Source organism: Varanus komodoensis, unplaced genomic scaffold (genome assembly GCF_004798865.1).
Source record: "Varanus komodoensis strain SLA01 unplaced genomic scaffold, ASM479886v1 scaffold20_1, whole genome shotgun sequence".
Classification (NCBI taxonomy): Eukaryota; Metazoa; Chordata; class Lepidosauria; order Squamata; family Varanidae; genus Varanus; species Varanus komodoensis.
In genome coordinates, this window is record NW_025335587.1 from 20,522,019 (window position 1) to 20,549,668 (window position 27,650).

Consider the following 27,650-nt stretch of genomic DNA (forward strand, 5'->3'; position numbering starts at 1 on the left):
GCCCCTGCACGATACGTAGCCAGAGTAAAATTGCAGCAGGGACGAAAACCACCCCGAACATCCTCCCTTCGTTTTCTCCGAATGAGAACTTAAGCTGAATTATCTGATTCGTTTTCAGGCCTGATCCGATTTGCTCGCCACCTGCGGCTGAAGGAGACTCTGAACCAGCCGCCGCCTTCCCTTCTGAGGTGGCCGCATCTCCTGTGCAACCTTTCCCGGTAGGTGCATGCAGACACCCTGCCTCTCATTTATCCTGAATTAAAAAGTGCTTCTGCTCCTGCAGAATTGCTGGGCAGCAGATGCTGAGCCGACAGATGCTTCTTGGTCTCGGTCTCTTGCTAAGGTCATTGTTCTCAAGGATATCACTGCAGAAGTACTCAAAATTTCCCCCTGCGGCCCGTCCCGCTTCACATATTCAGTTGCTGCTGTTGAAGCAGATAATCAGAGGAATCACACATTGTAATAACACTGTAATCCATTTATCAGGGAACGTTAAAAGCAGCCTATGATCTCAAATTACACAATATTTGGTAGATAGGCCATTGTTTTTTGTCAGCTAAAGAACAGGGAGGGGTGGAAAGCTTTAATTTCCCCAAATTTTATTAAAAAGAGATTCTGCCGAGAGATAAATCTTTGCAAAGATGGAATCTCACGTTGGAACGCTAATGTGGTGTCCTCCTGCGCTCTAGTCGATAAGGACACTCCTCGTTGCTGTAAAATCAGTGCAGGTGTGCACAAGGTCTCCTTGTGAGCAACGGACATACAAACCTTGGCCTGCTTTTCCTCCTGTCGAGGTTAAAAACAGCTTCTGAAAAAAAAAATAACTTGAGAAAGAAGAGTTTTGCAAAATGAGCAGGCCAATTCACAAGCCGTTTTGTTACGCTTGTTTTTTAATAATTTGCAAACTGTGTAAACATGATAGAGGAATGAGCTATAAATTTCCTAACTCTCTCCCCTCCTTTCTTTTACGAGAATTAAATGGAAGTTGGGAGCAAGCTACCCGGTTGGTTAAGGACATAGAATTTCACATATCGTATCAAAGATTCTACCTCCACCTAAGTACACACATCTACACAGCAGTAGCAAGAAATAATAGTTTTTAATCCTCTAATATTTGCTGTAAACACTGACAATCAATTTAACCCAAAGACGTGGTCCAGTTCCTTGCAGTTTGCAATGACTTAAGTGATCGAGACAGTGCAGGGGTGATGAACACGGAAGGTGACGCCCCGATACTCTGGTGATGTTTAAGTTTCTTTGCCAGCTCGATTAGAGACAGACAGGTATGTGTCCAGTTGTAGAGGTGCTCTAATGGAGCGAAGCCAAACTTCCACACAGCTCTTCTGTCTGTACCTGAAGTGTGTTTTAAAAAGAGCAAAAAACACCAGTGGCCAGTTAGGCTCCTTATACCGATGTGCCCCGTCTCATCTTCCAAAGTTCTGACTCGCTCGCACACACTTCGCTGCACTGCGCAGAATTCCTTAAGACTTTCCTGATGCTTGCTTTTTCACTGCGTTCCTTCACCTGGTCTTGCACTTGGGGGCCTGGAGAGGCCGCTGGGGGAAGGGAGGTACCTAAGAAACGCTTTGCATCCCACCTTTTCAGTCTCGTCAATTTTGTTTGGGCAGGGCAAGCTTTTCCATACAACTCCCATGTTACTTATTGATATTTGTGCAGACGGCAAAACGCAGGTAGAATTTGCAAGCTCATCCGTAACTAATTGAAAGTCGCATCACAAATTGTCAACTCCTGATCTTGGTGTCAGGTAAGTGTATCACTTAGAAATTTCTGATATGATAGGTGATTCATAAGCCTGGTTAGATAAATATAACAAGGTTTTTTCCCTGTTTTATCGCATCAACCGTATAAGTGTAATTCACTTAAGCTGTGTGCTACCACAAGGGTTGGTGGCAGGTGGTAAAGTTGTGTGTTGCTAAAATGGGATTAGAATTCATGGCATGTGAGGCACACAATGATTACTTCGTGTGATGGTGACACCCAGCGTCCGCCCCTGAATGCCGGTTGCTGGAGAGCAACGGCAAGGGAGGGCGACTGCCTTGCTTCGGGGGTCCCTGTGGCGGTTGGGACCCGCTGTGGGAGACGTGTGGCTGAACTAGGTGGGCTTCTGGCCTGATCCTGCACCGTAAGAAGGACGGTTTTACAATCACCTTGGAGGCAGTCGTGAAGAACTTCTGGTTGAACTTCCACGTATGCAGCGGTGGGATCAAAGTAGCAGATGTTTTCAATAAGTTCTCCATCGAGTTTCTGTAGCGCCGAGAGCAACAGAAGATTAGGTAGTGCAGCAAGAACAATCAACAGTCTTCTGCACCTGAAAAGTTAACTCTTTATTTTATCCGCTGCATCTGATCAAGTGGCCTCGAGTCCACGAAAGCTTATTAGAGGGATAACCCTAGGTGTGTTTAGGCAGCAAAAAGGCTTACAATGTCCCACCTACCCCAGCTGGGAGCCGTAGACCCTTTTTCCTGTCCTCAAACGACTGTGCCCTAATACAGTGGGTTTTTGCAGTCTTTAAAACACTACAATATTCTTTGTTTCTTAACCCCCCAAGTCACATTCAGTGTAACCGTGAAAGCTGGCGCCCTTGCAGAGAATGTATCTTCAGATATCTGCGGGAATGTCAGTTTGTCACGCTCTTTCGGCCTCGTCTCCTTCACAGGGTGGTTGTGAGAGGGGTGGACCCTCGTAAGCCACCTGGGGGAGTGCGCTCAAAAGACAGAAGTGAAAGAAGCATCGTGCTGTTGCCCGCATGAGTCTGCGTAAAACTGCAGGCCAGGAGGCGTGAATGCAGAACGGCTGCCCCTGCATGAGCTCTGGGGCAGGAGGGAGGCTCTCTGAACACACGCGACGAGCAATGTCACGCTTCGCGTTTGTGAGTTCGTTTTCTTCCCCATGAAGCTCTGCGGCCAGAACAAGCAAGGAGAGCCAGGGTGGTGTCGTGGTTAAGAGCATGGGACTGGGACTCGGAGGATCCGGGTTCGAGTCCCCGCTCGGCCATGGAGCCCACTGGGTGACTCTGGGCCAGTCACAGACTCTAGGCCCAACCTACCTCACAGGGCTGTTGTTGTGGGGATAAGATGGAGGAGGAGAATGACGTAAGCTGCCTTGAGCCCTTTGCAGGAAAAAGGCAGGCTATAAACCGAAAAATAAATAAACAAACCTTTCCTCCTCCTCCTCTTCCGCGACGTCATTTAATTAATGAACCCTGCTGCACGGTGCCAGGGCACAAGCCTTTCGGGGTTCTGCCTCTCACCTGGATGCAGCAGTCCCAGTCTTCCACCTGCCCTGTGCCTGCCCACTTTGGATACAGAATCAGCAGGACACACTTGAGTATCGCGTGCACGAGGATCGGCGGCTGCTTGAAGGACGTAATCCCTCCGAAGGACAGCCAGGGGTCGAGGTTCCAGATGCACTTCCGCAGGTCCTGCAGCAAGAATCTGTAGAAGAGGACTCCCCCGCGCCGCTGGTCCCCGACGTATTCCGCCTCTGGAATGACACGATCCACGTTTAGGACCCCACGCATCGGCAAAGCAAAGGGGAGCAAACTGCTCCTGAGAGCAAGGCGGAAGTCAAGTCATTCCTCCCCGGTGTTAGCTCTAATTATTATTATGATTACATTTTTATACTGCCCATAGCCAAAGCAGTTGACAGCAATAATCATACCCTCAAGTCACCCATCCCACTTCTGCCCAGGCCTGACCCTGCTTAGCTTCCAAGATGAGGCAGGATCAGGCTCTTCAGGCTACTAATACTCCACTGGGAGTGGACCAGGACGAGCAGTTAGCCTTGGTGCACTTTCGACCAACTCATCAGATGACAGCGAAGACGGGGGTGTGGGAATTGAGGAGGCAGAGGCTGCGGTTCACGGGGAGGCTGTCTTGGGGCCGCCACCCCCAGATTCCCAGGCAGAGCTTGGTGGCAGGTGAGCCCCTGTCCTGCCCGTTCCCTGGTCCCATGCCGGGTGCTGGCCTCGGAGAACTGCCCAGTAAGAGGGTCTGTGTAGATCCCAAAGGCTGGCCCTTCTAAAGAGGAGCGGAGCTCAGTGTGACTGAAAAGGAGGGCTGCAGAAGTAGTTTCTCACTAGCCACTCTGTGCATGCACAGAGACTCGCCTTCCTGCTGCCGTGCTTTGTCAATACAGAGCTCTTTCGGAAAGAGGCCGTCTTGGTTCGGAACCCTCGAGAGGAATCGGGGCAGCCAGCCCAGCCTGTCAGTCGTTTCCCACCCGCTTTTGATATGTTTGCAAGTCTCTCAAGCCACAGGCGCTAGCAGAATCCTGCTTCCGCGGGGCCACAATACCCAAGACATAGGATGGATCCAGTTCTCCCGCATCCTCCTTCAGGATCTCGCAGCTGGCTGCGTGCACCGTCTTCACCATTCCCTGCAGGTCCTTGTACTCGTAGGAAGGCAGCTTTTCGCAGGGCCTGAGGCTGAAGTCGAACACAGCAATGGCCCGGCCCGTTAGATTCCTCAGGGGAACGGCAAGGTGGCGTTCTCCGTACACGCAGGCAGGAACCACCATGGCGCAGTCTACGCACTTGAACAGATAATCCCTGGAACAGAGGAGACCGTCGAGGCCGATATCAGGTGCCGTTTGCAGAACGCACATCTCGAGTGGGCGACGCTCCGGAGCCCGGCCTTGGCTCTCTTGCTGGAGCCGAGCAGCGTTCCTTCGCCCTGCTTGGGTTGGCAGATGGTCCTGGGGCCAGCAGCCCGGTTCCCCATTACCGCATGTCAGTATGGGGTGCCGGACCCACAGCAGGGTGCTGGACGAGCTCCGTTCTCCTCAGACTTGGATGAAAAGCCGAGGGCATGAAAAGAAGGACGGGTGAAGCAGAAACACGGGCTCTTGTCAGCAGCAAACATGCCGTTACCGAGAGGTCGTCCGGCACTCCTGGCTTCCTGCAAGGGAGGCCTGGAGTGGCACCCCCGGGGGCAACACAACTTCCTGACACCTGTGGCAAGTAGTTGTTCTTCTAAGAGCAAGGCATGGAAGGTGGTGAATGGCAGAACCGATGGGGTTGGGCACAAGCCAAGCAGCGAGCACTCGAGCGCAGCTTCCCCAGAGCCAGCGACCAAAGCGGGCTTAGTCTGCAGGCAGGTCCGTACCCACCATCACCAGCCCCAGAGCGCCAGGCATCCAGTGGCACGGAAGGGGCAGGCAACACCTTTGCAGGCAGGCTGCCATCCCGGCCCTCCCCGCCACACCTGTCACATGAGTCGATGCCACAAATGCCCCTCCCAGGCCCACCTGAACACGTCGTCTTTTCTGCTGAGCGCAGGAGCTGGAGCAGGGTAGGTCTCCGCCTGCCCGTGTGCATCTGACGCCATCACTTTCCGCAAGATATAATCGTACATCTTGAAAAGAGAACAGGGGAGTGGGACAGCTGACAGGATGGAAAACCCCAAGAGATAAACAAACACTTTGGAAGTGGAAAATACGGGAATGTTATGGGGCCCGTTTGGGAAGGCAATTGCCGCTCCGAGCCGGAAGAGGGAGGCAGCTCCGGCTTTGCCCACCTGGCCCTGCATTGTCTCCGCTGACAGGCAGGCCCTCTGCACACGCTCAGGAAAATAGAGTTCCCATCACTCGCTACCTTCTTATAACTGAGAACCCTCTCCGTCCATACAGCGCTTGCGTTCGGCCTCTGAGCTACAGAGTTTTCGTCTGCTCAGTTAAGAATCCTCCTCTGCTCCCAAATTCTCGTCAGCGATATATTTTAGCGAGGAGCTGCCAAGCAAGGGCCTTTCTGGTCTAGGTTTTGTCTGGACCTAGAAACTTAGTTATTTACCTATGGGGACTGTAAGTGTACACATCATGGATGGGGGTGGCAGGAGGATAAATCTAAAATGCTTGGAAACATGAAAATGCCGGCTTTCAGTCTCCAGTGAAATGCCCTTAAGTTTTAGCTTGTTCCCAAGAAAACTTCCATTGGAAGCAGGACCCAGCAGAAACCCTCTCACAGAGGATGGGGCACCGGGTTCTTCACCTCGCGCACTAGAGTGGCCGTGCGTTCCCTGCCGTGGCTCCCCTTGGGCTGTGGTGGCCCTGATACGTGCCACGGATGCCGACCTGCTGCAGCTTAAGAGGGGGTTGGAAAGGGATGAAAACGGCAGACGGGAACATGCCGTGAAGAAGCCTTCATTAGAGGACCAGCTCCCTCTGCGGGCAGCCCAGGCGACGGCAGCAGAGCATCTCTGCGCTGGCACTGCCTTTTTTCAAAGCGGAGAGCTCAGCCAGGCCTCAGTAGTAAACCTGATATGGATTAGACAGGTTCCCTGAACTCCTAACAATCCCCAAGCCACGGGATGGAGTTGGTTTTAATTCAGGGCACTCTAAATGAACACATTTGCTCCTTCCCTTTCAAGTTATCCTTTGAGCGTCTTTAGTCTACTTGTTTAGACATAGAAGGCCCCTCTTGGGAGACTCAGTCGTAGCTTTTCATAGTCGTAGAAGCAATCTGGCCATTTCTAAACGACAGCTCTCGTCAGCTCTTGCCATGGCAGAAAGAGAGGCAGATGTTACAGAACTAGGCACTCTGGATCAGAGAGTTGGCTAAATGAAACATTAGCCGGAAATGCGAGGAGGAAAGAGTTAATACGTAGTAGACCAGTATTTATAAAGAACTTTTCCTGGCTGCTCTGTGTGCTTGATCCCCTCCCTCTTGGTGGCAGTCAGGACGTTACCCTGGTTTCGCCGGGCTCCATGAAGTACACCGTGGTGGCCTGGAGGTGAGACGTCCGTGCCAGGAGCCATCCCACGGCAGTGAGAAGCACCTGCATGATACTCGCCTGGGTGCGGATGTTGTGGTAGGCTATGCTGAAGCAGTTTGCCACCCCCTGGGGGAAAAGAAACCTTGCCGTTTATTTGGAAACAGTGGTCTACAAAACCATAAAGCAGGGGGCAGTATTAAAACCATGCTGATAACCAATGCATTAAAAGGAATTTTAAGAAAATGGCCTCTGTAAGTTGGGTCGGAAGAGGCTGCACCTCCAGCCTCGCAGGGAAAACATCAAGCCAGGGAGTAATCCGGCTGGGACCCTACACTGACCAGAGAAGACGCTGCAGAGTTTCCTTCCCATCCCATCGGAAAACACGCCCACTCAGCTGACTGTTGCCCTCGGACAGCGGAAGGAAGGGGAAAGGCTGCTGGGGCCCTGATGTGTTGGCCACGGGAAGAACGGCCTTATTTGTGCGAGGGAAGCTCAGCCTGGCCCAAAGCACCTTTCACGTTTGCTTAGAGCTCACCACCTTCTTCTCGCCTTGAACACACGGTCTCCTCCTCCCCTTTCCCTTGTGTGTTGCGTCATTTTGTTTTCTGAATCGGGGTCTGTCTCTCTGAGAGCTGCTTTGGGAGACACTAATTGTCCAGGAAGTGGGATACAACTGGCAAATGTTGTGAACCGCCCGCAGCACTTTAGTTGTTGGGTGGTAGAGAAATGCGGTGCTCAAAATCAACATGTACGCCAGACCGGTGGTGCATAAATAAAGGTGTAAACAGGCCACGGTGTTCACTCCCAAGGAGAATCGCATACTCTGGCCAGGTCAGAGTTCACGGCTTTTCCTTTAAGTGCCTCACGGATGTCCTGCTGCTCCCACCTGATAGAAACGGATTTCATGGGGTACAAAGATGGTTCGTTCATTCGTGTCCCGGAGGGTGTCCAGCCCAAGGATGCCGAAGACTCTTCTCCGGATATCCTCAAGGGGAAGAACCAAGAACGACCCCTGCTGCTCTCGCTTGGGCCGACCGCGGTTCCAGAAATGGATATTCCCGTGCAGCTGAACTCTGGGAACGTGGATTGGCTTGTCGTCCAGCACTGCTGCAAAACTGTCAGACAAACACGTGACGGGAAAGAGGTTGCAGTGAGTCAGGTGCCATGGTAGGAAACAGCAGAGGAAAATGCAAGGCTAGGAAGACTCCCCACATCTTATCACAAGAAGGCACAAGGATGTTGTGTTGGAGGTGCGCTGCCTGATGTACTGAGTGGAGTCGGGCCATGTAACAGAGTTTGTGTGTTGAGCGCAAGGGCGTTCGCCTCATGGGGTGACATGGATTGAAGCTGTTCTCTTTCTCAGAAAACCGTGCAGCATAGTTGGTCTTCCTTCCTGCACCCTAGGGATGGGTTTTGGTCGTCTGTAGGGATCTACGCACAAATTTGCCCCATCTTTTCATTGGTGATCTTTGAAGGAGAGGCTGTGTGTTGAGGCACCTTGCGCTCCGGTTGCCTTTTTGGTCTTGAGGGGGTGTAAATACTGTGTTTTCACACTGGAGGGCAAAATAATCCATTTATCTTTTGCCTTTAGTGGGCTGTTATTATCAATTTCATTTCTGTACTGGCTTGGAGCTGATGCTCTCTGGACAGTTTACAGATACCCATAAAACAAGGTAGTAAAACACAATGAAAATATATTTTAAAACATTCACAGCTGCTTGTGCAACGGCACGATAAAAGGCAACACCGGAAAAGCACACGGCTAGGCCAGTCGCGCAGAGTCGCCCGTGTGGGCCGAACGTGCCGTGTTTGGCCAGTTTCGCTCAGGGTACCAGGAAAGGAAGCTGCTCTGCGGGAGATGCCTCACCTGACTCCTTCCATGTCCATGAAGAGCGTTTGGTTTAGGACATGTGGCGCGTCGTCTTCTGTGCAGGCCACGTAGCGGAGGAGCACATCTCCCCGTTCGGGAGCGAGGAGGTTATATTCCAGCAGGGCAATGTAGGCACCGATCTTCTTGCCATCCCCGTGGGCATCTGCGTCCTGGTGATGCAGGACAAAGGCTTCAGGTGTTTGTTTCCCGGGGACCTGTTTCTGTGTGTCCCCCACCCGTCCTCCTCCCCACACTTAACACACAGGTGTGCAAGCCCCGCGGTTTCCCGTGTGACTGAGGCATGTGCAATCTGCAGGCGAGCTGCTAAAAGCGCTGGGGGCCGGCAGGGGGAGACCCCCTGACTGTCTTGCAGATTCAGCCAAAGCAGCATCCCAGCCCGGTGCCTGTTGCACCTCCGCTTGAAGATCTCTGCCGGGGAGAGGCTGCCCTGCCCCAGGCAGTGGGTGCCATTGCGTTGCTGGACTGCAGAGAAGTCCCTCCTGAGGGTCTGCCCAGCTCTCCCCTCCAGAGCTGAATCCCAGTCGCTGCATTGCTGTCCTTCGGGCGACAGCTGAGAAGAAGCCTTCCCGTCTGCCCTGAGAGCCCCTCAGGCTGTTGGTCTTCCCCACACTACACAGACCCAGTTCCTTCCATTGCTGCCCGTAAGATTTACGGTCTGTAGCAGTGACTTCTTTGCCGACCTCTGTTCCTGCTCTAATTCACGGGCATCCTTCTGCAAAGGGCAGCGAACATCCCCCTCTGTGACACAGGGGTCTAACCTGTTTTACCGCTGAGAACAGTGGCTGGGATCCCATGAGCAGCATCGCTCCCTGTGGATCTGCTGTGTGAGAACTCTTGAGCTGACCCTACCTAATAGACAGGCCTTCCCTATATGGATCCTACTGAGAGTCCTGTGCCCCAGCCTCTCTCGTGGCTGGCCGGCCAGACGCACCCAGCAGCTTGGAATGCAGGACATCGCCTGATCTTTGTCTCCGGCAGCTGCTTATCTGTTCAGTGGAAGGCTGCCCCCCATAAATGCACTTGCTTTTCTTTCTCCACCCGAACAGCCGTGGACGCTTGGCTTTCCCAGGGAGGGCGAAATCGCGGCAGTTATACCAACCCGACAGAGAGCCTTGAAGACGGCCTGGTACACTGGTTCCATGGCCCCTCCGTGGATCATGGCCATGCGCTGGATCCCCGCTAGCCACTTCCTCCGCGCGCTCCCCCGCAGCCTCTCCGTGTGGGTCCGCTCCACTTCCATCATGAGAAACTCCACGATGTTATCCAGGACTTCGTCCTCGTCGCCGGTGAGCTCGGAGGCAACCAGCTCGATGTAGGTTTGGAAGTCCTTCTGGGCCAGCTTCACCACCCCGCTGGGATGCCACTGAGGAACGGGCAGCTGCCGCTTGGCTGGAGCACGGCAGCGGGAAGCGAGGGAGGCAGTCAGAATGGCGTGCTGGGAGCCGTGCAACTTGGTCTGAGCAAAGTTTAGCACCACAGAGAGCCACAGGCAGGGTGGCAGATACCAAGCCAGAGGGGCATATGATCCCATGCCCCCACACCACCCCCAGGACGGCAGCTTCAGGCCGTCGTCAGCAGCGAACCCCATGCTGCAAACATACTTTCGTTCACAAGGGGGAGAACTTGCATAACTCTTCAAATTCAGTATTTCAAAAGTAAAGGTTTCCCCGTGACATTAAAGTCCAGTCATGCCTGACTCTTGGGGGTGGTGCTCATCTCTGTTTCCTGACCGAGGGAGCCGGCGTTTGTCCCCAGACAGTCTCCGTGGCCACATGGCCTACATGACTAAACACCGAAGTGCACGGAACACTGTTACCTTCCCAACAAAGTGGCACCTTTTTATCTACCTGCATTTGCATGCTTTCGAACTGCAAGGCTGGCAGGAGCTGGGACGGAGCACGGGAGCTCACATCGTCTGTGGATTCGAACTGTGAACCTTTCAATCAACCAGCCCAGCGGCTCAACCCACTGCGCCACCGAATCCCTCAATTCCGAAAGTACACGTTCCCAAATATGTACAAACCACACTAGAGGCAAGACGTGTGAAGGGGGAGTGGGGGAGCGACGCCATTCCCCTTTCCTGCAAGCGCTCTTCTGCCCTAAACATGGCTTGGCTTTGGTTTTGGGTCCTGGCAAAAGGATGATCTGGGGGACCCCAGGAGTGATCAGGACAGCGCCCGGACATTCCCATGGTGTTAAAACCCCCTAGACATGGTTGACTATAGCTCTCGTCACTCAAGCCAGAATCGTGCCTGCTGGGAGGTGCAGTCCAATGCATCGGCTACAGCAGAGGCAGTGCGCCTCTGGGGAAGTCGTGGCATTCGTGTCTGGGTGTACATGCCCCACAGATTTCTGTTGGCCACCGTGAGAAGACAACCCTGGCCTAGATAGACCTTATTCCCGGACGGCTCTTTCTTTACGCCTCTCGACAGAAATGGCCCTGACTGTGCTTGCCGCACTTCCCAGGCAAGGGTGAGAGACAACCGTCTCCCCAGCTAATCTCGAGAGCAGCTTGTGTGGGCGGAAGTCCTCCACTCTCTCCGAGGTGCCGAGAGGCGCTCGCACCTGCCTCAGCCGGGAGCATTTCCCTTACCTTTGTTCAGCGCCTCCTGCTCCATCCCTTCCTTAAAGGTGCTCAGAACAGCATCCACCTCCTCCATGTCCAGGAACCCGGAGCACTCGTTGTCCCACTTCTCAAAGACGGCTGCCAGGAAGAGTTGTCGGCGGGCCAGGGAGGACTGGTGGTGAACCTGCAGGAGGGAGGCGGCGGCAGCGGGTGAAGTGGGTCACGGGCACGTCGTGGGCCTGTGGGCATGGCACCCTCCACAGAGCTCCCGTCCCAGGGAGCTGGCCGCCTCGCCACCCTGGGCCCCCGCTGCTGTGGCCCCCGCTCCCTCCGCTGCCATTTGCCGAACCCCGGGAGCACCACAGAGCACGGAGCTGCTCTTGCATATCACTGCCACCCTCTGGAGAGGGACAGCTCCGGAGAGCCTCCAACGTGTGCCCTGGCAGGTGTCGGCCCTCGGTCAGCGCTCCCCCTCAGCGCCCGCTGACGCCCTGGCTCGGGTCGCCACAGAAATGGACTCGCTACCCTTGGTGGCTGAAAGGCCCGGGTGGGGGGCGCTCGGGTGCTGCCCGGTGTGCCAGCACAGGCCGCCTCCCTGCAGCGGCCCCCAAAACGAGGAGCAGGGAGCGCAGTTTTCCCTGCGCGGACGGGCAGCGAGCCTCGGTGGGGCGCGTGTGTTCGATCTGCGTGGATGAGAGCCTGGAAGGAGACCGTGAAGAAGGGGGCAAGCGGTTTACTCTCTCCAGCTGCTCGATCTTCTCCTCCTCGGTCTGCACGTAGCCTTCCCTGACGAACTCCACAAGCCGTTTCAAGTTGGGCAGGGAGGGCTCCTCGCCCACGAAGGTCTCCATGAGCTGCACGAACTGCGGCAGGTTGAGCGAGTGCTTTTCGAAGGCGCTCGTGGTCGAAGGGGGCCCGCATGCCTGCATCTCTATCATGTTCCCGCGCAGGCCTGCAAGGAGGGAGGCCGTGTTTCGATCTCTGCGTGCTTCAGGGCTCAGGTGGAGGCAGATAGGAGGAGCTTTGTGCTTCAGAGGAAAGGATCCGGAGGGGCACTCGCTCGCTTTCACGGAGCAGGTCCCGACAGCGGGTGGGACAAGCCGCGGCCTCGAGCCTCAGCAGGCCCTGGGGCTGCCAGCTGGGCGCAGCCGCCCTTTGCCGCTGGGGGGAGCCTTTGCCCGGCATGAGCCAGCTGCTCTTCTTCGCCAGCACGGGGCAGGGCAGGAGGCAGGTGCCGACTACGCCACCGTGCAGAGAGGAGCGGCCCCCGCAGGGGTCTTGTACCCACATGCCCTCGGCGGGTGCCCGCCCAGGCCCTGTGCCCCCATCCACAGACTGCCCACATCCATCCCGGAGGCCTCCTGACTGCACGCAGCAGGGCCTGCTTTCCGTCAGACGCATCAGCTTCTTCTGCACAACGTTCCCACTGCTGCGCAAGCTTGGAAGGCGCCCGAAAGGCTTCCCCTGCAGCGCCGCCCACGTTGCCAGTGCGTGGGACTTTGCGGCTCAGCGATCCGGCTTCCCGTCCCCACCCAGCCCTGGGGACTCGCAGGCCAGCCTACCCCACAGGGCTGTTACCGAGGGGAAGTGGAGAGGAGCACCGCCGGGCAGGCTGCCTGGGCTTCCTTGCAAGAGAAGAGAGGTGGGAGAGGAACCAGAAAGCAGGCCAGTGGGCTGTGCCTGCTTCACCAGCGCCGGCCGTGCGACCACAGCGTGGCTGCAGGGAACCGCCAGCGGCTGTCGAAACCTGAGCCGGGTTGCCTCGTGGTGCCCGGACCTGACCTCGCACCTGGGAACCTGGTGTTTTCATTGTTCCAGTCCTCCCGGATCTCCTTGCCGTAGTCGGTATATTTGAAGGACAGGTCGGCTGTCTGGAAGTCACCTGTGGGACCACAAGAAGGTGGTCTGTTGAGGAGGCCAAGTGGGCTGCAGAAAGCGGGGGGGGGGAACGGGACCACTCACCTGACCATCTTTGGCCGTAGATCAGCTGCGGTGCCCCCTCGGCTGTCTTGCTGGCTGTGGCAGGCGGCGAGGGGGGCAGATCTAGAAGAGAACAGCGCAGAGGTGGATACGCAACTGAGCCCCAGAGCACGGAAAGGAACGGCAGCGTGATACCTGCTCAGTGCATTTCAGCGCCTGCCTGTTTCTGGGCCTAATGCAGAGTGCTGCTTTCTAGCCTCCCTCTCGCTGTATTTTCTGCTTGGATCCTGAGGGCATTCGTCTGAGGGCCTTCTCCCAGTGCCCCCCCCCACAAGGTAGGGGGCAACCCATCCGGATCGCCCTCCCTGGAGAGGGGTCCCCCAGCCCCTGCAGTACGGTCTTTTCAGCACCGGTTGAGGAACGTGTATTCCCCCTCTAGGAATTGGTTTGTGAACTGTGCACTGTTTCATCCCTGCCACTGGCTTGAGACAACCTCCATTGAGTTCTGCCGCTGGCTAGTTCAGTCTTGTTTTTTAATCTGATCTGTTCTTTGCTTTTATTTGACTGGCTTTATTTTGCTGCTGTGTGGTGTCCTGCAACCCAATGGCCTCCGTGGCCCCTTCCAACTCTTCTGTGAATCTGCTTTATCTGTTGTCCAGGGGCAGGGTGGGCGGTTGGTCATCTAGGGAAATTTGGCCATCATTTTTAAAGTGCCGTGGGTTGCATTAATTGATAATCTCTCCTGGAATAAAGCAGCGTTCATTGTCTTCGGGAGCTAGTCAAATAAACCCTCAGCCTTCACCCTTCACCCTCACCTTTTCCCGGCCTTGCGTTAATTGCTGCGCGGAGCTCAAGCGGCAGGCACCCATGTATCCATCAGCAGCGGCACCATGAATTCCGCACGAAAACACGCTCTTCCTACCTTTGCCCTTGCTTGCTGGTGGTTTTCTCATGCTTGTGGCAGACGGCCTTTCTGTACTGGCGCATGGGCGCACCTCGCTGCCGGGCTGCCCTGGCGCAGCTGCCTCGCTGCTGGGCTCTGCTTGGCCGTCCGGCTGCTCCCGCGCGGCTGCCGCATCTGCCCCGGCTTCCTCTGTGAGGATCTCACGCTCCTCTGAGCCAGCCTCCTGGTCAGGGCCCAGTTCTTGGTCCAGGGCCTGCTGCAAACTCTGGGCTATCTCAGCGAGAGAAGCTTCTGGTCCTGCATTCTCTTCGGCGTCTTCACTGTCCAGAGCCTGCTCAGCGGGGTGGGCTTCAGGGCCAGCTTCCTCCTCAGCGTTCCCAGCAACTTCCTCGGCGTTCCCAGCAGCAGCTTCATTGGCAGCGGCTTCCCCTGCAGCCCCTTCCTCGGTTGCAGGTACAGCAGGCTCATCAGCAGCTGGGGTTTGTTGCCCCTCAGCCTCTGGGCCAACGGTTTCCAGCTCCACAGCCGGTATTTCTGCTCCATCCTGTGTGGACGTTGCCAGCGTGACTTTACTTCCCTCCTCTGCAGCGACGACCTTTTCCTCCAGCCCCGTTTCGGGTTGGCTTGCAGCTGCTGAAACTTTTGGGATACCTGCTGCCTCGGGAATGGCCACTTGCATATCCGAGAGGACGTCTTTCAGCATCAGATTGAGGAGCAAGGCCTCCTCGGATAATCGTAGCGCTGGCTTCAAAGATGGGGGAGTGGGCTGCTCTGAATCCGTCTGCCCGTCGTCTTCCATGTTCCCCCAGAACTCGGTCATTTCCACTTCGTCCGGTTCAGTGATGGGCCCTGGAACGGAAGAGAGAGACGCTCGCTGTGTGGCCTGCTGCGGGAGTCACACAGGTGTGCAAGGGGTGTGCCACGCACGTGTGGCAGGAACGCCACCCCCAGGCAACCCGGGGCGGCAGATCTGGGAGCAGTCCTCTCTGCCTACCCAGTCCAGCGGGACGTGGTCTTGGGCAAGTCCACGGAGCTTGCCCAGAATGTCCGCTGGCTCAGAGGTACTGGCCGGGCTCGCTTTCCGAGGGGCACAGAAGCAGAGCACCCAGGCAGGAAGGGTTGGCCTTAAAGCAACACATGCACCCCAGCTTCCGAAAGTCGCGTCTCCTGAGAAAACGCTGCGCAGAGTGGCCAGACCAGACAACTAGTTTCTCTCTGCAGGCCGAGTAAAAGCGTGTACGGCATGGGGCCGAAATGCATTGCACGACTCTGAAGAATATTTTTTTTGCATCGTGAGGGTTTGTCTCCTCTCCCAGATGAAGTGGGGCCGGGGGGGCACATTTCCAGGACGTTCCCAAGTTTGGTCTGATGCTTGTGAAGGCTGACACATGCGGGGCGCCCCCACAATGCACCTACATTTCCTGGGTTCACAATAGTTTTTCCTGGAAATTGCTGAGCTGTGGTCGTAGAAGGTCTCCAGGAGAGAGATGATCCTCAGTCTGTCCAAGAGCCCCACCTAGGAGAGACAAACAGTCAGATTGGCGATCCTGGACGGTTTCTGCCCCACAGAAGTGGGCCTGATCACCTGTAATATTGGAGAGCTCCCAAATGCACCTGTGGAGCGATTTTGAATCGCCTGCGGGCCGCTTGTGTGTCCGTGCTGATGGTGAGGGCGCCGCTCGGCTTGGGATCGGTCGTGTGGTCGTGCGCTGAGTGCTTACTGCCAGTGGCGACCTTCATGTTTACGTGTGTGTAGAGTGACTGGCTACGTGCAAAAGGTAAATAAGTTCTTTATTTCGAAAAAAGTTGGTGAATTGAAAATCTTTTTTAGTGTAAAAGTGTGACTCCAAGACGTGAGTTCCAGCACTTTTTTTTTTTTTTTACAAAAAACGCACTCTGTGTGTGTTTTTTTATCAGCCCCCAACCTGGTCCCGATGAGATTTTTTGGACAAAAGCCCACATCCTCCCCCTCCTGAGAATGGGGGGGAAAGAGTTGGGGGGGGGGGGGGGGGGAGAAAGCGATCCACACACCTCCCCGTCTTGTAAGACAGAGCCCCACCACTAGCGTCCTCCTTTCCCAGGGAGCAGGCGAAGAGATGACAAAGACAGGAAGGTGCAAAAGGAAGCGTACAGATGGTGGAGGGGAAACGTGCAGCCAAGGGGAAGCGAGGCCACTGCGAAGGAGTGCCCCTCTTCAGCCCGAGGAGACGTGAAGCGCAGGCCGCATTATCTCGCCCTTCCAGTTTTGCCATCTCCTTCCTGTTCGGGGTATCGCAGCGTGCCGAAATCCCCGCATTCACTTCTGAATCGCCAGGTTATTTCTGAGGCTGCCTTCGAGTCCCCGTTCCCGGGCAGCAGAATGGGCCCCCAAGGCCACTGACGCTGTGTGTGCGTTTCCCCTGCACAGCCAGGGGTTGACCTGCCGGTGGTGAGCTGGAAGGGGGCTGAGAAGGCCGAATGAGAGCTGAGCTCCTTACAAGCACCGGGTGGACCCAGCGGCCCCTGGAGAAGGGGGCCGGGGACCTGGAAATGGCTGACTGCCTCCTCGTTCTCACGACCAGTGACTTGATGGAGCACCGAGGTCCTCCTGAAGGAATGTGAAGAATCGATCATGGGCCCCTTGTATGCTGCAGGCGGCCCTCCCGTCTTTATTTAAAGCCTCCGCACCCCATGTCTTTGCCAGAAAAAGGCTGCGGAGAAACGTGCTTGCAGTCATTAAAAGAAAGATCTGCAGCCCATAGAGACATAGCACACAAGGAAAAAGGGAAGGGGAGGGAAGAAGAAAAAGGAAGCCTTTCTTCGGGACTAGTGGCACGCCCTTGCTTGCCCCACCTGGCTTTGCTTCCCCTGGACAATACTATTCCCCATGCACCCCCCACCCGCAGATATGTGGGAGAATGAGGTTCCTGCTGTATGCTCAAGGGACCCTGGCCCAGCCGACCCAACACGGACTCAGTCGACCCGGTTTTCAAGCGTGTCACGTGGAGTTCATTGTGCTGTGCATCGCATCGCCTGCCTGCTTCTCCTGGTGGCGGAGGCCCCCTGCCTCTGGGTCAGCAGGTCCACGGGCTCCGTGTTTTATTTCAGAGCATGCCAGCGCATCCTCAGATCTCCAGCCCTAACCTGTTTCCCGACCCGACTGGGATGCAGCTTCTGCTGTAGGCATGATGCACCGGCGGGCTTGCAGTATGGTGAACAGATGCGGGGTAGACCGAGCCGGACGGGGCTGGGGTCGCTTCAGCACAGTTGCTTTTATCTGCTCGGGGCCAGGCATCCGGCGGGGGAGAGAGAGATGGAGCAGCCTGGCTGTGAAGGAAGGGGTTTGTCACCAGACTGGTAGAAGTGGGAGCCACCAGCTTTCTGAGTTGGGCCAGAGAGTGTGAGCAAGAGGAGCGACTGGTCGTTCAGCAGCCACAGAGGTCTTTGGTGGATTTGCCGCCCTCCCTCGAGAGCTTGGCACAGCAGGAACTGATTACAGGACTGGGAAGGAAACCAGGTCTAGCCGAAGCAAAGAAGTTGCATTAAATTCATGCTGTAGTTCTGGAAGCAATTCAAGCCTGTTTTGCCAGCACGGGATGCCATCCATCCTTTCCTCGTACCGTGGGTGCCTGTAGGTGGGGTTGGGAGTACAGTTCTCTTTCTCCTCCTCCCTGGAAGTCAAGAGCGTTTTTTAAGGCGATGAGTCTCCTGGTGAGCAGGAGAAGCAGTTCCGTTTCTTCGTGCCTGGAGCCAAGCCCTTGCCACTGGGCTGCCAACATTTCTGCACAGAATTTCCCCTTCAGGGCCTGCTGTTGGTCTTTGGTCTCGTCAGAAATAAGCCTCCACTCTCAGGAGCACACGACCCAGGTTTCATCATGCGTTCGTTTACGCAGATCCTGAGCATACAACGGTGCCTCTGCAGATTTTAAACAACGGGGATTCTTGTGACAGTGACGCTCACTTGCTCCCTTGGAAGAAAGACCCTCACCTCCGAAAAGTCCATTATGGAAGAAAACCAAGGCTGAGATAAAATCTTCTCAGGCTCACAATTTTGGCTCGGAGAGGTGAGGTGACAGCTGGAGGGGGGCATTAGAACCCCCAGGCATCACCAGTTTTTGCAATCATGGTCAGTTTTGCCACACTGGCATCTCTGTTCGGATGGGGAAGAAATGCCTCCCAGTCAAACTTTCCCTTGGATGTTCCTCATGTTGTGTTTTCAGCTACAAGGAACTGACACTCTGCCGTCCTTTGAAATCGGCAGCTCTCCAAATTTCGCAGCGGGTTCTCGGATTGGAGAATGTCTGCAAAACTCTGCATTTGTGAATATATTAAAAACGTGCTGTATCAGCAAGATGGCCTGCAGAAAGCCCGCACATTGGGCAGCTTTGCAAGTGGACATGCCTGGTCTCGGGCAAACGCTCTCGAAAATGAAATGCCGTGCCAACTTCACTCTTTGACAGATTCCCATAACTTGGGGGCCGACTGAATTTAGCACTGGAAAGAATGAGCAAGAACGGAAACGGACTGACTTGCCCGTTCTTATGCTTCTGCTACTTGCAGCAAGAGTCATCCACGGGACCAGCAGCTGTCATTTTAATTTCCCGCAGTGATGTGACATTGTTCCCACTGGGTGTGTGGGCAGCTTCACACAAACTGCCCCGTCACTGCCAGAAGGGGCCTAAAAGTTCATCTAAATGCCCCTTGCTCGGTTTTGCTGCCTGCAAAGAGGATGGTGGAAGAGGCCTCGCAGAGCGTGTTTCCTTTCCTAATCCTGGAGGTGGTTCAGTGATTCCGCTAGGTGACTCTTGCCAAGACAAGGCTAGTCACAATCCTCTGGGTCTTCTACCCGACACACACAATTGTGGGGCTTGATTAGGCTCCCAGAGACCCTTGAATTTCGAGCCCCGGTGGCTCCAGAGAGAAGCTCGGAAACTCTGGGCACGCTTTTGTTGGTGGTTCATTTTGCACCATTTAACCTCAGCCCGGAGCCTTCAAGAAGTGTTCGATGGCAGCTCTCCATCAGCCATGCTGGCTGGGAATGGTGGGAGTTGCAGTCCAACACAACTGAAGGGCACCTGAAAGGAAACCTGCCTCTCTCTGACTGTACCTTTTCTTCCTGCACCTGTGAGTCGTTCCGACAGAAGGTGTTTGGGAAGGGGAGCGGAGTCCGTACAGTTTTGCGCATGAAGAAGTGGGGCTGATATGCTATGGCCGTGGTGGAGCTTTCGGGGGGAACGTGCAAAGCTACCTTTCCATGGTCGCAGTCGAAAAACAGTTGGAGAAACATCTGCCTCCACACATCACGTCTTATCGCTTCTCGCGTGTTGTTGGCACATTGCAGGAGGTGCTGCAGTAGCTGCTGGAACATGTCGCTGGTAAAATTTTTGATGTAAGGAAGGAGATACTGGGGGGAGAGAGGAGAAAATCAGAATTCCCCCGTAGCGCACCCTTCATGCTGAGTCGCCTCTGCATCATCCCTCCTCGTGTTTATCTATGTCCCGCCTGCCACTGCTTCAGACACACAGCACACACACAAAATGTCCACCTTCGTGAATGCTGCGGGGTGTGTGGATGACCTTTGGGAGGTCAGAAGCTAAAACGCAGTGGGCAGCCTCCAGGTCAGGACCCAAGTCCGCCCCGTGAGCTTCCACAGACTACCATGCTCCAGGTTAATGAACGGTCCAGAAGGACCGCCATCTCTCCCTTTATTCTTTGCAACCATCGCTGAATTCAGTTTGTCAGAGGCAAGCCCACTGCCACCTCTGCCAGGCTGCCAACTACAACTCCCATCGGCTCCACCCGGCATGGTAGAGGCCCAGGGCTTCAGAGGTGTGTTCCCTTGGGTCACAACACTTTGCCTGCCCCTGAGCTAAGGTTAACTCCATCACCTGAGGATTAATAAGAAAGAATTCAGAATGCAGGTGGGAGAGACGGGTGCTTGATGGCAGAATGTGCCGACAAAGTGAATTCCTTTCAGTGCCTATTATCCCCGATAATTTTCTTTATTAGCTGCAGTCACTTTGAGGTTAAATATCTCATCGTAAGCTTAAAACAAGATTGACAAATTGCCTTTTTAAGAAACCTGTTTCTCTGCAGAATGCTAAACGGATGACTTTCAAAGGCAGGCAGCGGGGAAATTGGCACTTGTGTGTGTCTCACTGCGGCTGTTTTACTATTCCCCCTTGAATTTTCGTAATGACAATACCAATAGGCACCACTAAAGCATGGCAGCAGGCTATGGTTCTAGTCCATAAGCTTCTCTCCTTTCTATCAGTCTAACCTGGTTGTACTGTTTATTTCTGCCGGAGGTGAGAATTCGGCAAGTGAAGTCTTGCACTCCTCTCTTTTTGTACACACACACGCACACACACACGTGTGTAACTGTGCAGAGTGATTGCTGTCGAGGGCCTGTCGCGGCCCCTTCAGGGGTATTAAGCCTGCTCCGTGAATTGGCTAATAGAATTTCAGCAGCAAGAACAGATGCTCCCGGAATAGCGCTAATTGTGTGAAAACGACGGTGCCGGTGGAAGAGAGTGTGGCAGCTCTCAGGGGCGGTCTAAATTTGTCCACGACTTGGAACATTCCCTTTCTGGGCTGCGTCCCCAACCAGATCAGCCTGGGAGGATGCAGGCGATCGCTTCGGATCCATTAATCCAGGCTCACAGCTCTGCTAGAGAGTGAGGGAAGCGCCCGCTGGGACGGTGCGATGGGGATCCTTGAGAGGGAGTGGATCATGACTCGGGACATGGCAGGGGAACGGGGGGGGGGGGGGGGGGTTTGCCGGCTGCAGAGCTTCCTCATGCTAACACATGTAAATGCTTTCCAGCAGCCCCATGTTGCTCTTCTGCTCCCCCCTCCCTGAGCGCCCTGGAGTGATACTCAAGCGCACAACCTCACTGGGGCCCACCGGAGCCCACCCTGGAGCCCAGCAGCAGTACTGGTTCCAGTGTGTGGCTGTGGGGACCCCCCTTGGGGCAGCCGCCTTCTCACGGCCCCGTCCCCGTCCCCAGATGCTCTCATTCCTCAGCCGGGAAGCCCCTCACCAACGCGGCTGTCCAGGCTGGAGGAAGAGCGGAAAACGGCGCCAAGACGAGGGAGGCAAGAGGACTGGGGTCCCAGCCCTGCTCTCACCTCCACAAACTCCTCTTCATTCACCTTCACCGACAGCGTCCCGACTGATTCCAGGGGTCGCGCATAGATTCCTATGGAGAGAAAAGCCGCCGCTGGCAAGCCCTATGGGAGCATCGCTCCAACACTAAAACTAAGCACACAGACGAGTCCCCAGCAGGAGTCCAACCTTCTGAAAAGCCCTGTCGGTGGGCCTCGCTTCCTTGTGAACGTGCAGAGGGCTGACTTGTGGACTCCACAAGCTGCCTCTTAGGTCCAGCACGAAGAAGTCCGGGGCAGAAATGTGTAGGGTTTTTTGTGGGACACCTTGAGGAAAAGTCCCTTGCCAATGCAGGGAGTTGCCGGCTGGCTGTTCCCCATCATCTACCCCAGGGTCAGTGAAGACAAATGAGAGCGCGCCCGGCAGACTTCGCTTGCCCTTTGTTCTCGAAGCCGTTCACAGGCAGTAAATTCTCTTTATGAAACCATAAAGCACTGCTTAATGCGCCTTTAGTGCATTGGGCTCAGCTATGGGAAGAGCCCCGGGAAGCAGAGGAAAGACAAAGCTTCTCTGTGGCTGGAAAGGGCAGATGACACCCAGATCCGGCTCTTGGAAACAAAGCTAGGTGGGGGGATTATGGGAACTGAAGTTCAACAGGTTAGGGGTGACTGGGACAACACCCCTTCTTTTAGCTGCTTTGCAAAGCCAAGGATCTTAACTGGGCATGCTAAACTGAGCTGCCCCCAAAGGCGAGGAGGCCCGGCTTCTGCTGCGCTCTTGCCTGGCCTGGACCAAAGGGAAGGTGGGTGTTGCGTTACCTGTCTGGGGATCTGCAGGTGCCGAGCTGACGACCTCCAGGAATGATTTCAGGGCGCTTTGAATCTGCAAAGCAATGTGCTTATTTCAAGGGTTGGCCGGCTGAAGTGCCGCGTACTGACTGGTTTCTGACGAAGGGTAACTCGCATTCAAGGCTAAGCCTAGGTGGTGGCTGAAACATGGGCTGCAGCCTTGTCTGAACCCAGCCAAGATAACAGCCCATGATGAACAAGCCAGTTTATAGCGCAGGGTAAGAAAAACATAGACTGTGGTTAATAAGCTATGGCTTGCTTGGGTCGCTGGGCTCAAACAACAGGATAACTTGCATTTCCACAGTAAGCCATGCTCAGCCCTTGAATGCGAGTTGCCCTGTTGTTGGGGTCCAGTCACTGGCCATGAGGTAGTTCTGAGCTGGAACTCCAAAGGCCTGATGGGACTCGGAGCATGCAGACTGCTTCTTGCGATCCTGTGTGGGTTTTCTCTGAACCCCAGTTTCCTACAGCATCCCTCATGCCGACGCCATTGGCCAGGAAGTGCGGTTTCTCCCCGCGTCCCCAAAGCCTGAAGGCTGTGCCTGAAGCTGGATTACTGGCAGTGACCTTGTTCCTTTGTGGCCTCAGCACCAGCAGGGGGGCCTGCAAGAGGTCCTCCGGAGCAGAATTTGGCTCTCCGCACTCCGGGCTTCCCCTCCGTGGTTTCGCCCTCGTTACCAGCAGAAGCGGTATCCGCCTGGAGACGTCCTGCGTCCATTCTTTGAACTGCGTGGCCAGCGCCTTCCTGCGCATGTCTTGGACATCTCCCTTGATCTTCTGCACCTGCTCCCTCTGCTCCCGTTTCTCTTTGACCAGCGTCTTCATCTGAGCTAACCTGGAAGGTGCAGCAATACCCGGACTTTCAGAGCAGGGTCCCCCATCCAGAGTTAAAATAGGGGCTTGCTTCCACTCGGCTCGGGTCCTGGCCTGGGACCCGTGATGTCGGGGTAAGTTTGGACGGTGGGCACTCATCATGACCTCCTCCGTAGCCGTGCCCCTCAAGGAGAGAGATTGCAGGCTGCTGTTCCCATCCACGTCCACAAACCCAATCTGGCCTCTCTGCATTCTACCAGGGCAGGTCATTTGCAGAGCCAGGGGGTCTTAACTGCCTCCTTGGGACAAGCACACCCCAGAATTCTTCGCATCGCACGGAGAACAATATATGATGGCTGGGAAAATTCAGCCCACCCCAGTTACTGGAAGGTTTATGAAGGAGTTCTGGGAGAAGCCGGGAGGCCAAAGGGAGTGGGGGGGCCATCGCCTCCCTGCGGGTGGAGAAGTTGCCATGCGTCAGCCCTGCCAGCCCCGCCGCCGTTGCAGCACCGCCTCTACCCAAAAGCCTTCAGATGCTCGGCGATGCGAGATGAAGTGGATTGTGCCGCTCTTGCGCTCGATCTCTAACGGACCACCTGCCCACCCCACGTGAGAAGCAGGGAAAGGGGCTGGTCTGCTTGTCTCTGTCCCCTGTTACAAATGCAGCGCCCCCCATGCAGGCAGAACGGGGTGCCCAAACCGAGGCTGAGGCGGGGTCCGCACACTCGGGAAGCTGCAGCCCTTCACACTGGACAGTGCAGTGGGGAAAGCAGCTGAGCCGCACCGCCCTTGAGCAGCAGCAGGCACGAAGCCGATGGATTTCCAGCAGTTCGGAAGGCATCTCGGCACTCCCGGCCCTTGGCATGCTGGCAGGGCACTTCTGGGGGCTGAGGTCCCAGGGCACCTGGACCTTCAGCCTGGTCCTGCCCGGGCTGAGGGCTTGGCTGGAGCCCTGTTCAGGAGCATTCTTCTCCTGTTGGGGAAACGGGGGGATTCTCCTGCAGCGGGTCCAGCTACCGCCTCTCATTTTACCTGTGGCACAGGTGAGAATAGAGTGCCTACCACCCTGTGCCCCCCAGGCCACCTCCCCCTGGATGAGCCCCGCGGGCTGGCCTGTTCGCACTCCCCCTTGTTTCCTTCCTAAAGAAGATGGCTCTGGTGCCTTCTCCACTGAGGGTCCCGAGCCCCGCACCGCTCCCACCCACCCCTCCAGGTGCAAGCCCGGGACTGAGCTCGCGGACGGGGCTGCCGGGGCCTGGCCTCACTCACTTGTGCATGGTGGTCTCGGGCACCTGTGTCTTCAGCTCATCCGTGATGGCCTTCATTCCGCGCACGTAGGGATTGGGCATCGCCAAGTTCTTGTAGGACGGGTTGTGCCTCATCAGGTACTCCCCCAGGAAGTTGATGGGGTCCAGTTTACGGGGCTCAAATTCCGTGGTTTCCAGGGCTCCCTTTCTTTCCGCCACCTGGAGCAGCTTCTCCACCCCTGGAATCAGGGTAGGGAGCAGCTTTTCAAGCAAGTATGTCCGAGTTTCCAGGGTCGTCGACTCGTCATTGAACCACTCGCGGGATAAGCCGTCCGCAGGTTCCTTCTTCTCCACCTTCTTCTCCCTCAGCTTGACTTTGTGGAGTTTCTCCACCGTCTGGCCCTGCAGAGTCAGGGTCCTCCGTTGTATGCTTTCATGAAAAACGGCCTTCCAGCAAGCGTCGATTTCTGGCGGCAGGGGCTGGATGCCAGCCTCCGGGTTTCCCTTTTCCGCTTCCAAGGGCAGCTCCAGCAAGGCACTTCCCTCAGGATCGTCGTCACCCTTCTCTGCAGCCATGTTTTATTCTGCACGTAAAAGACGAGAGTTGCGTGATTGTGGCAGCTGCCGTACTCCGGGTACCCTCGCTCTGTCCTAGGACAGCGTTAAGGCCCATCAAGTTCACTTCGGAGTGCTAATAGGATGCCAGTTGCACCTCGCTTTCACTCTTGGGACAAGGGTGCCAGGTCGGACTCTGCCCCCAGCCACATCTCTTGCGCCCTTGCATAAATGCACACTGTCAAACCCTGGACCACGTTCAGTGAAAGGGTCGCTGTAGTGTGGCCACACCAAATTTGTTTGTTTGTATTGACTGACTTTCGTCTGCAGGATCCTCAGGCAGCGTCACAAAGGGACAGCGATCCGCTATAACACCTTTACAGTTACACACCCGGGAAGCAAATGAAGCAACAGTCTTTCAACCCGCCAAACCAAGCCAGTAACTTTATTACTTATTTATTTAGGAGACTTCTATGCCGCCCCATTCGCCGAAGCCTCGGGGCGGCTCACAACCATAAAAAAACTTCAAAATAGAATAATACAACTTAACAATATATTTAATATATTTAATAAATTTAATTTAATACACAATTCTAAAATGGCCCAGTATTAAGAACCGAAGCGGAGCCATGCTGGATCAGGCGAAGCGTCCATCCCGTCTAATCTTCTCTTCCCTGCAGGGGCCAGCTGAGCTGCACTCCTTTCCTGCCTTATTGGCCAGGCGTTCTGCCCATCTCTCCTAGTCTTGCCTGCTCTTCGCAACTCCTCCACTGAGTTGGGGCAACGTCCTCATTCATGACATCAGACCATCAGTCTGTCTGGCTCAGCAAGCTCAACACTGACCGGCAGCAATCCCCCCACCCATTTCTGGCAGGGGCTTGTTCCTACCCTGTCTGGAGAGGCTGAGGCTTGGAACTGACAGCTGTGCAAAGCAGGTGCACTGCCACTGAGCTGTGGTCCTTGTCCTAAAAAGGAAGGTGCTAGTCCTCATGGTTCTAAATAAAGGGCTGGTTTCGAGAAAAACAGAGGGGGTTGCCTTTTCCCAGACATTCCTCTAGTCCAGGACTTATTTATGCTTCTGGGGCTTCAGGCAGGGGATGTGTCCCAGCGCTGTCTGGAGACTGTAGGGTCTCAGCCTGGGGTATGTGCGTGCAAAGCAGAGGCTGTGCAGCCAGGTCGCCGCAGGGCCCGTGGAAACGGGTGCCAGGCGATGTCCTCGTGTCCTCTTCCGTGCTCGTGCTCCAGTCTCCAATGGCCTCCTCGCTTCACGACGAGGGAATCACATTTTATTTGCCACCGTTACCTTTCAGAGGGTCAAGAAAGGGAGGCTGAGCTGCTCCGAAGATGTCAGGCATCGAGGAGAGAGCGGATTAATTTTCATCGTCCAGAAACTTAGGTGGGAATCCAGAGGGCTGCCTGCCGCAGGATTGTCCACTTCTGTATGTGTTTGGCGTTGCTAAGCAACAATTCCCGGAGGCTGCCGGGTTTATCCACTCCTCCCGCCTTGAGTAGCCAGAGAATGAATGAGTACATTCGGGTCCGTCCCCCCCGCCATTACCTCACCGAGTTGCTACGGGGAGGGGAGAGAAGAACGGCCAAGCAAGACCCTGCTTGGCAGAGGAGAATTCCCGCCGGAGGCAGGTGGCAGGCGCGTGGCCCTCCGGGGAAGTGAAAATCCCGCATTTCAGCACTGCTTCCCACAGCCGGAACGGCTGCAGCAGGGGGAGAGGCCACAGCGGAGGGTTTTGTGGCTGTGAGTGGGAGAATTAAGAGCAGGCCAAGCAACACCTGGAGGACCACAGCTCCTTTCGTGGGCTCTTCACCTTGCCCAGGAAAAATGCGCTTGGGGCGGGTGTCCCCGGGGCACCTTTGTGGGGTGTTTGGTGGAAGATGCCCTTTAGCCAAGAAGCACCTCTTGCAATGAGCCAACGACTGAGGTGTGTTTCTGGCAGCTCCGTGGGACTTCAGGCGCGTAAAAGTTGCAGGGTGACGCCAGTCAAAATGCAGGGATCCGTGGGGGGCTTACTTCGCCCACCCCCCATGTCTGAGGGCACGCCTCTTCCAAGTGGCCATCTCAGCCCGTTTCAGACCACGTGGGGAGGAAGGATGCTTGGGGTCACAGCCCCGGTTCCTTTTGTGCTAGCTCCTGCCTGTTACTGTATTTTGAAACGCTATTAATCCATAATATGGGCTGAAAGGGGGGCTGGGCCTTCTGGATTTCATTAAATGAGGAGAAGGTTCAGAGAAGGGCTTTTTCTGTAGTGGCGCCTCGACGGTGGAACTCACTCCCACCCAAGTTCAGCTGGCGCCAGCCCTTTCTTCTTTCAGGTGCCAGTTAAAAAGTTATCTTTTCCGTGATGCTTTTGGTTTCATGTTTTCAGTGGTTTATGTTGCTGCCGCCGCCATACTCTGATTTTAATGCCAGGTTAAACCCTTTTTGCACATATAATTTTTAGGGTATTGGGACATTTTAAAGTAGATCAAGGGTTTAGTTTTATACGTCTTTTCTTTTTTTTTTCTTCTGATGTTATATATTGATGTTATATTATGATTTTATGGTCGGATTTCATTGTTTTAATTGTTTATTGTGCTTTCAGCCGCCCAGAGAGCATATGGCTATTGGGGCGGCATACAAACCAAAGGAATAAATGAATCCCAGCACACTCTTCCCACTTCGAGCCTTGCTCCTTAGCTGCTACCTTTTTTTACTTTGAATTGTTGAATTGTCCGCTTATGGAATCCATTTGCACGAGGTATTCTGACGGCCACGGGCCAGCAGGCTTTAAAAGCAAATGAGGCAAGTTCATGGAGATTGAATGCCTCCGTGGCTCTCCGTGGCCGCAGGTGCTTCTGGCCAAAGGCTGCATCCTGCGGCCGAGGCGGTCTGCCTGTGTACACCCTTTGCTGGGGAAAATGGGTGGGAAGGTGCCATGGGGGGTTTCCCACAGCCACTGTAGGCTAGGTGGACTCCTGGTCCCGTCCAGTGAGAATCCTCTGAAATTCCTACCTTGCACTTCTGAGTCATAGTTATCGAATCCTCAACCCCTTGGAGTAGGATCCAGTGCAGGAAGACAGGAGGGAAATTACT

The 27,650-nt window shown here is 55.1% G+C and overlaps 1 protein-coding gene across 1 annotated transcript; it reads right to left on the reverse strand.

Annotated features, from left to right (window-relative positions):
• Positions 1-858: 858 nt before the first annotated feature.
• Positions 859-27,650, reverse strand: EFCAB5 (EF-hand calcium binding domain 5). Its single transcript, XM_044429955.1, has 21 exons — positions 27,570-27,650; positions 24,030-24,591; positions 22,626-22,782; positions 21,918-21,981; positions 21,123-21,193; positions 19,240-19,395; positions 15,429-15,528; positions 14,031-14,861; positions 13,151-13,231; positions 12,978-13,070; positions 11,926-12,140; positions 11,216-11,372; positions 9,722-10,011; positions 8,599-8,771; positions 7,618-7,846; positions 6,705-6,857; positions 5,269-5,375; positions 4,317-4,570; positions 3,272-3,504; positions 2,169-2,265; positions 859-1,353 (listed from the first exon to the last, which is right to left on the reverse strand). Exons 2-21 carry the CDS (start codon positions 24,581-24,583, stop codon positions 1,139-1,141), a joined length of 4,230 nt encoding a protein of 1,409 aa, XP_044285890.1. The 5' UTR covers positions 24,584-24,591; positions 27,570-27,650; the 3' UTR covers positions 859-1,138.

What these genes read in the sequence shown, in the direction of transcription:
- EFCAB5 (XM_044429955.1), bottom strand. Translation starts at nt 24,583, where the DNA reads ATGGCTGCAGAGAAGGGTGACGACGATCCTGAGGGAAGTGCCTTGCTG. An exon ending in ATGAAATCCGTTTCTATCAG is followed by an intron (nt 6,858 to 7,617) that starts GTGGGAGCAGCA and finishes CTTTTCCCCCAG; the next exon opens with GGGGTGGCAAACTGCTTCAG. An exon ending in GGATCCATCCTATGTCTTGG is followed by an intron (nt 3,505 to 4,316) that starts GTATTGTGGCCC and finishes GTGTCATTCCAG; the next exon opens with AGGCGGAATACGTCGGGGAC.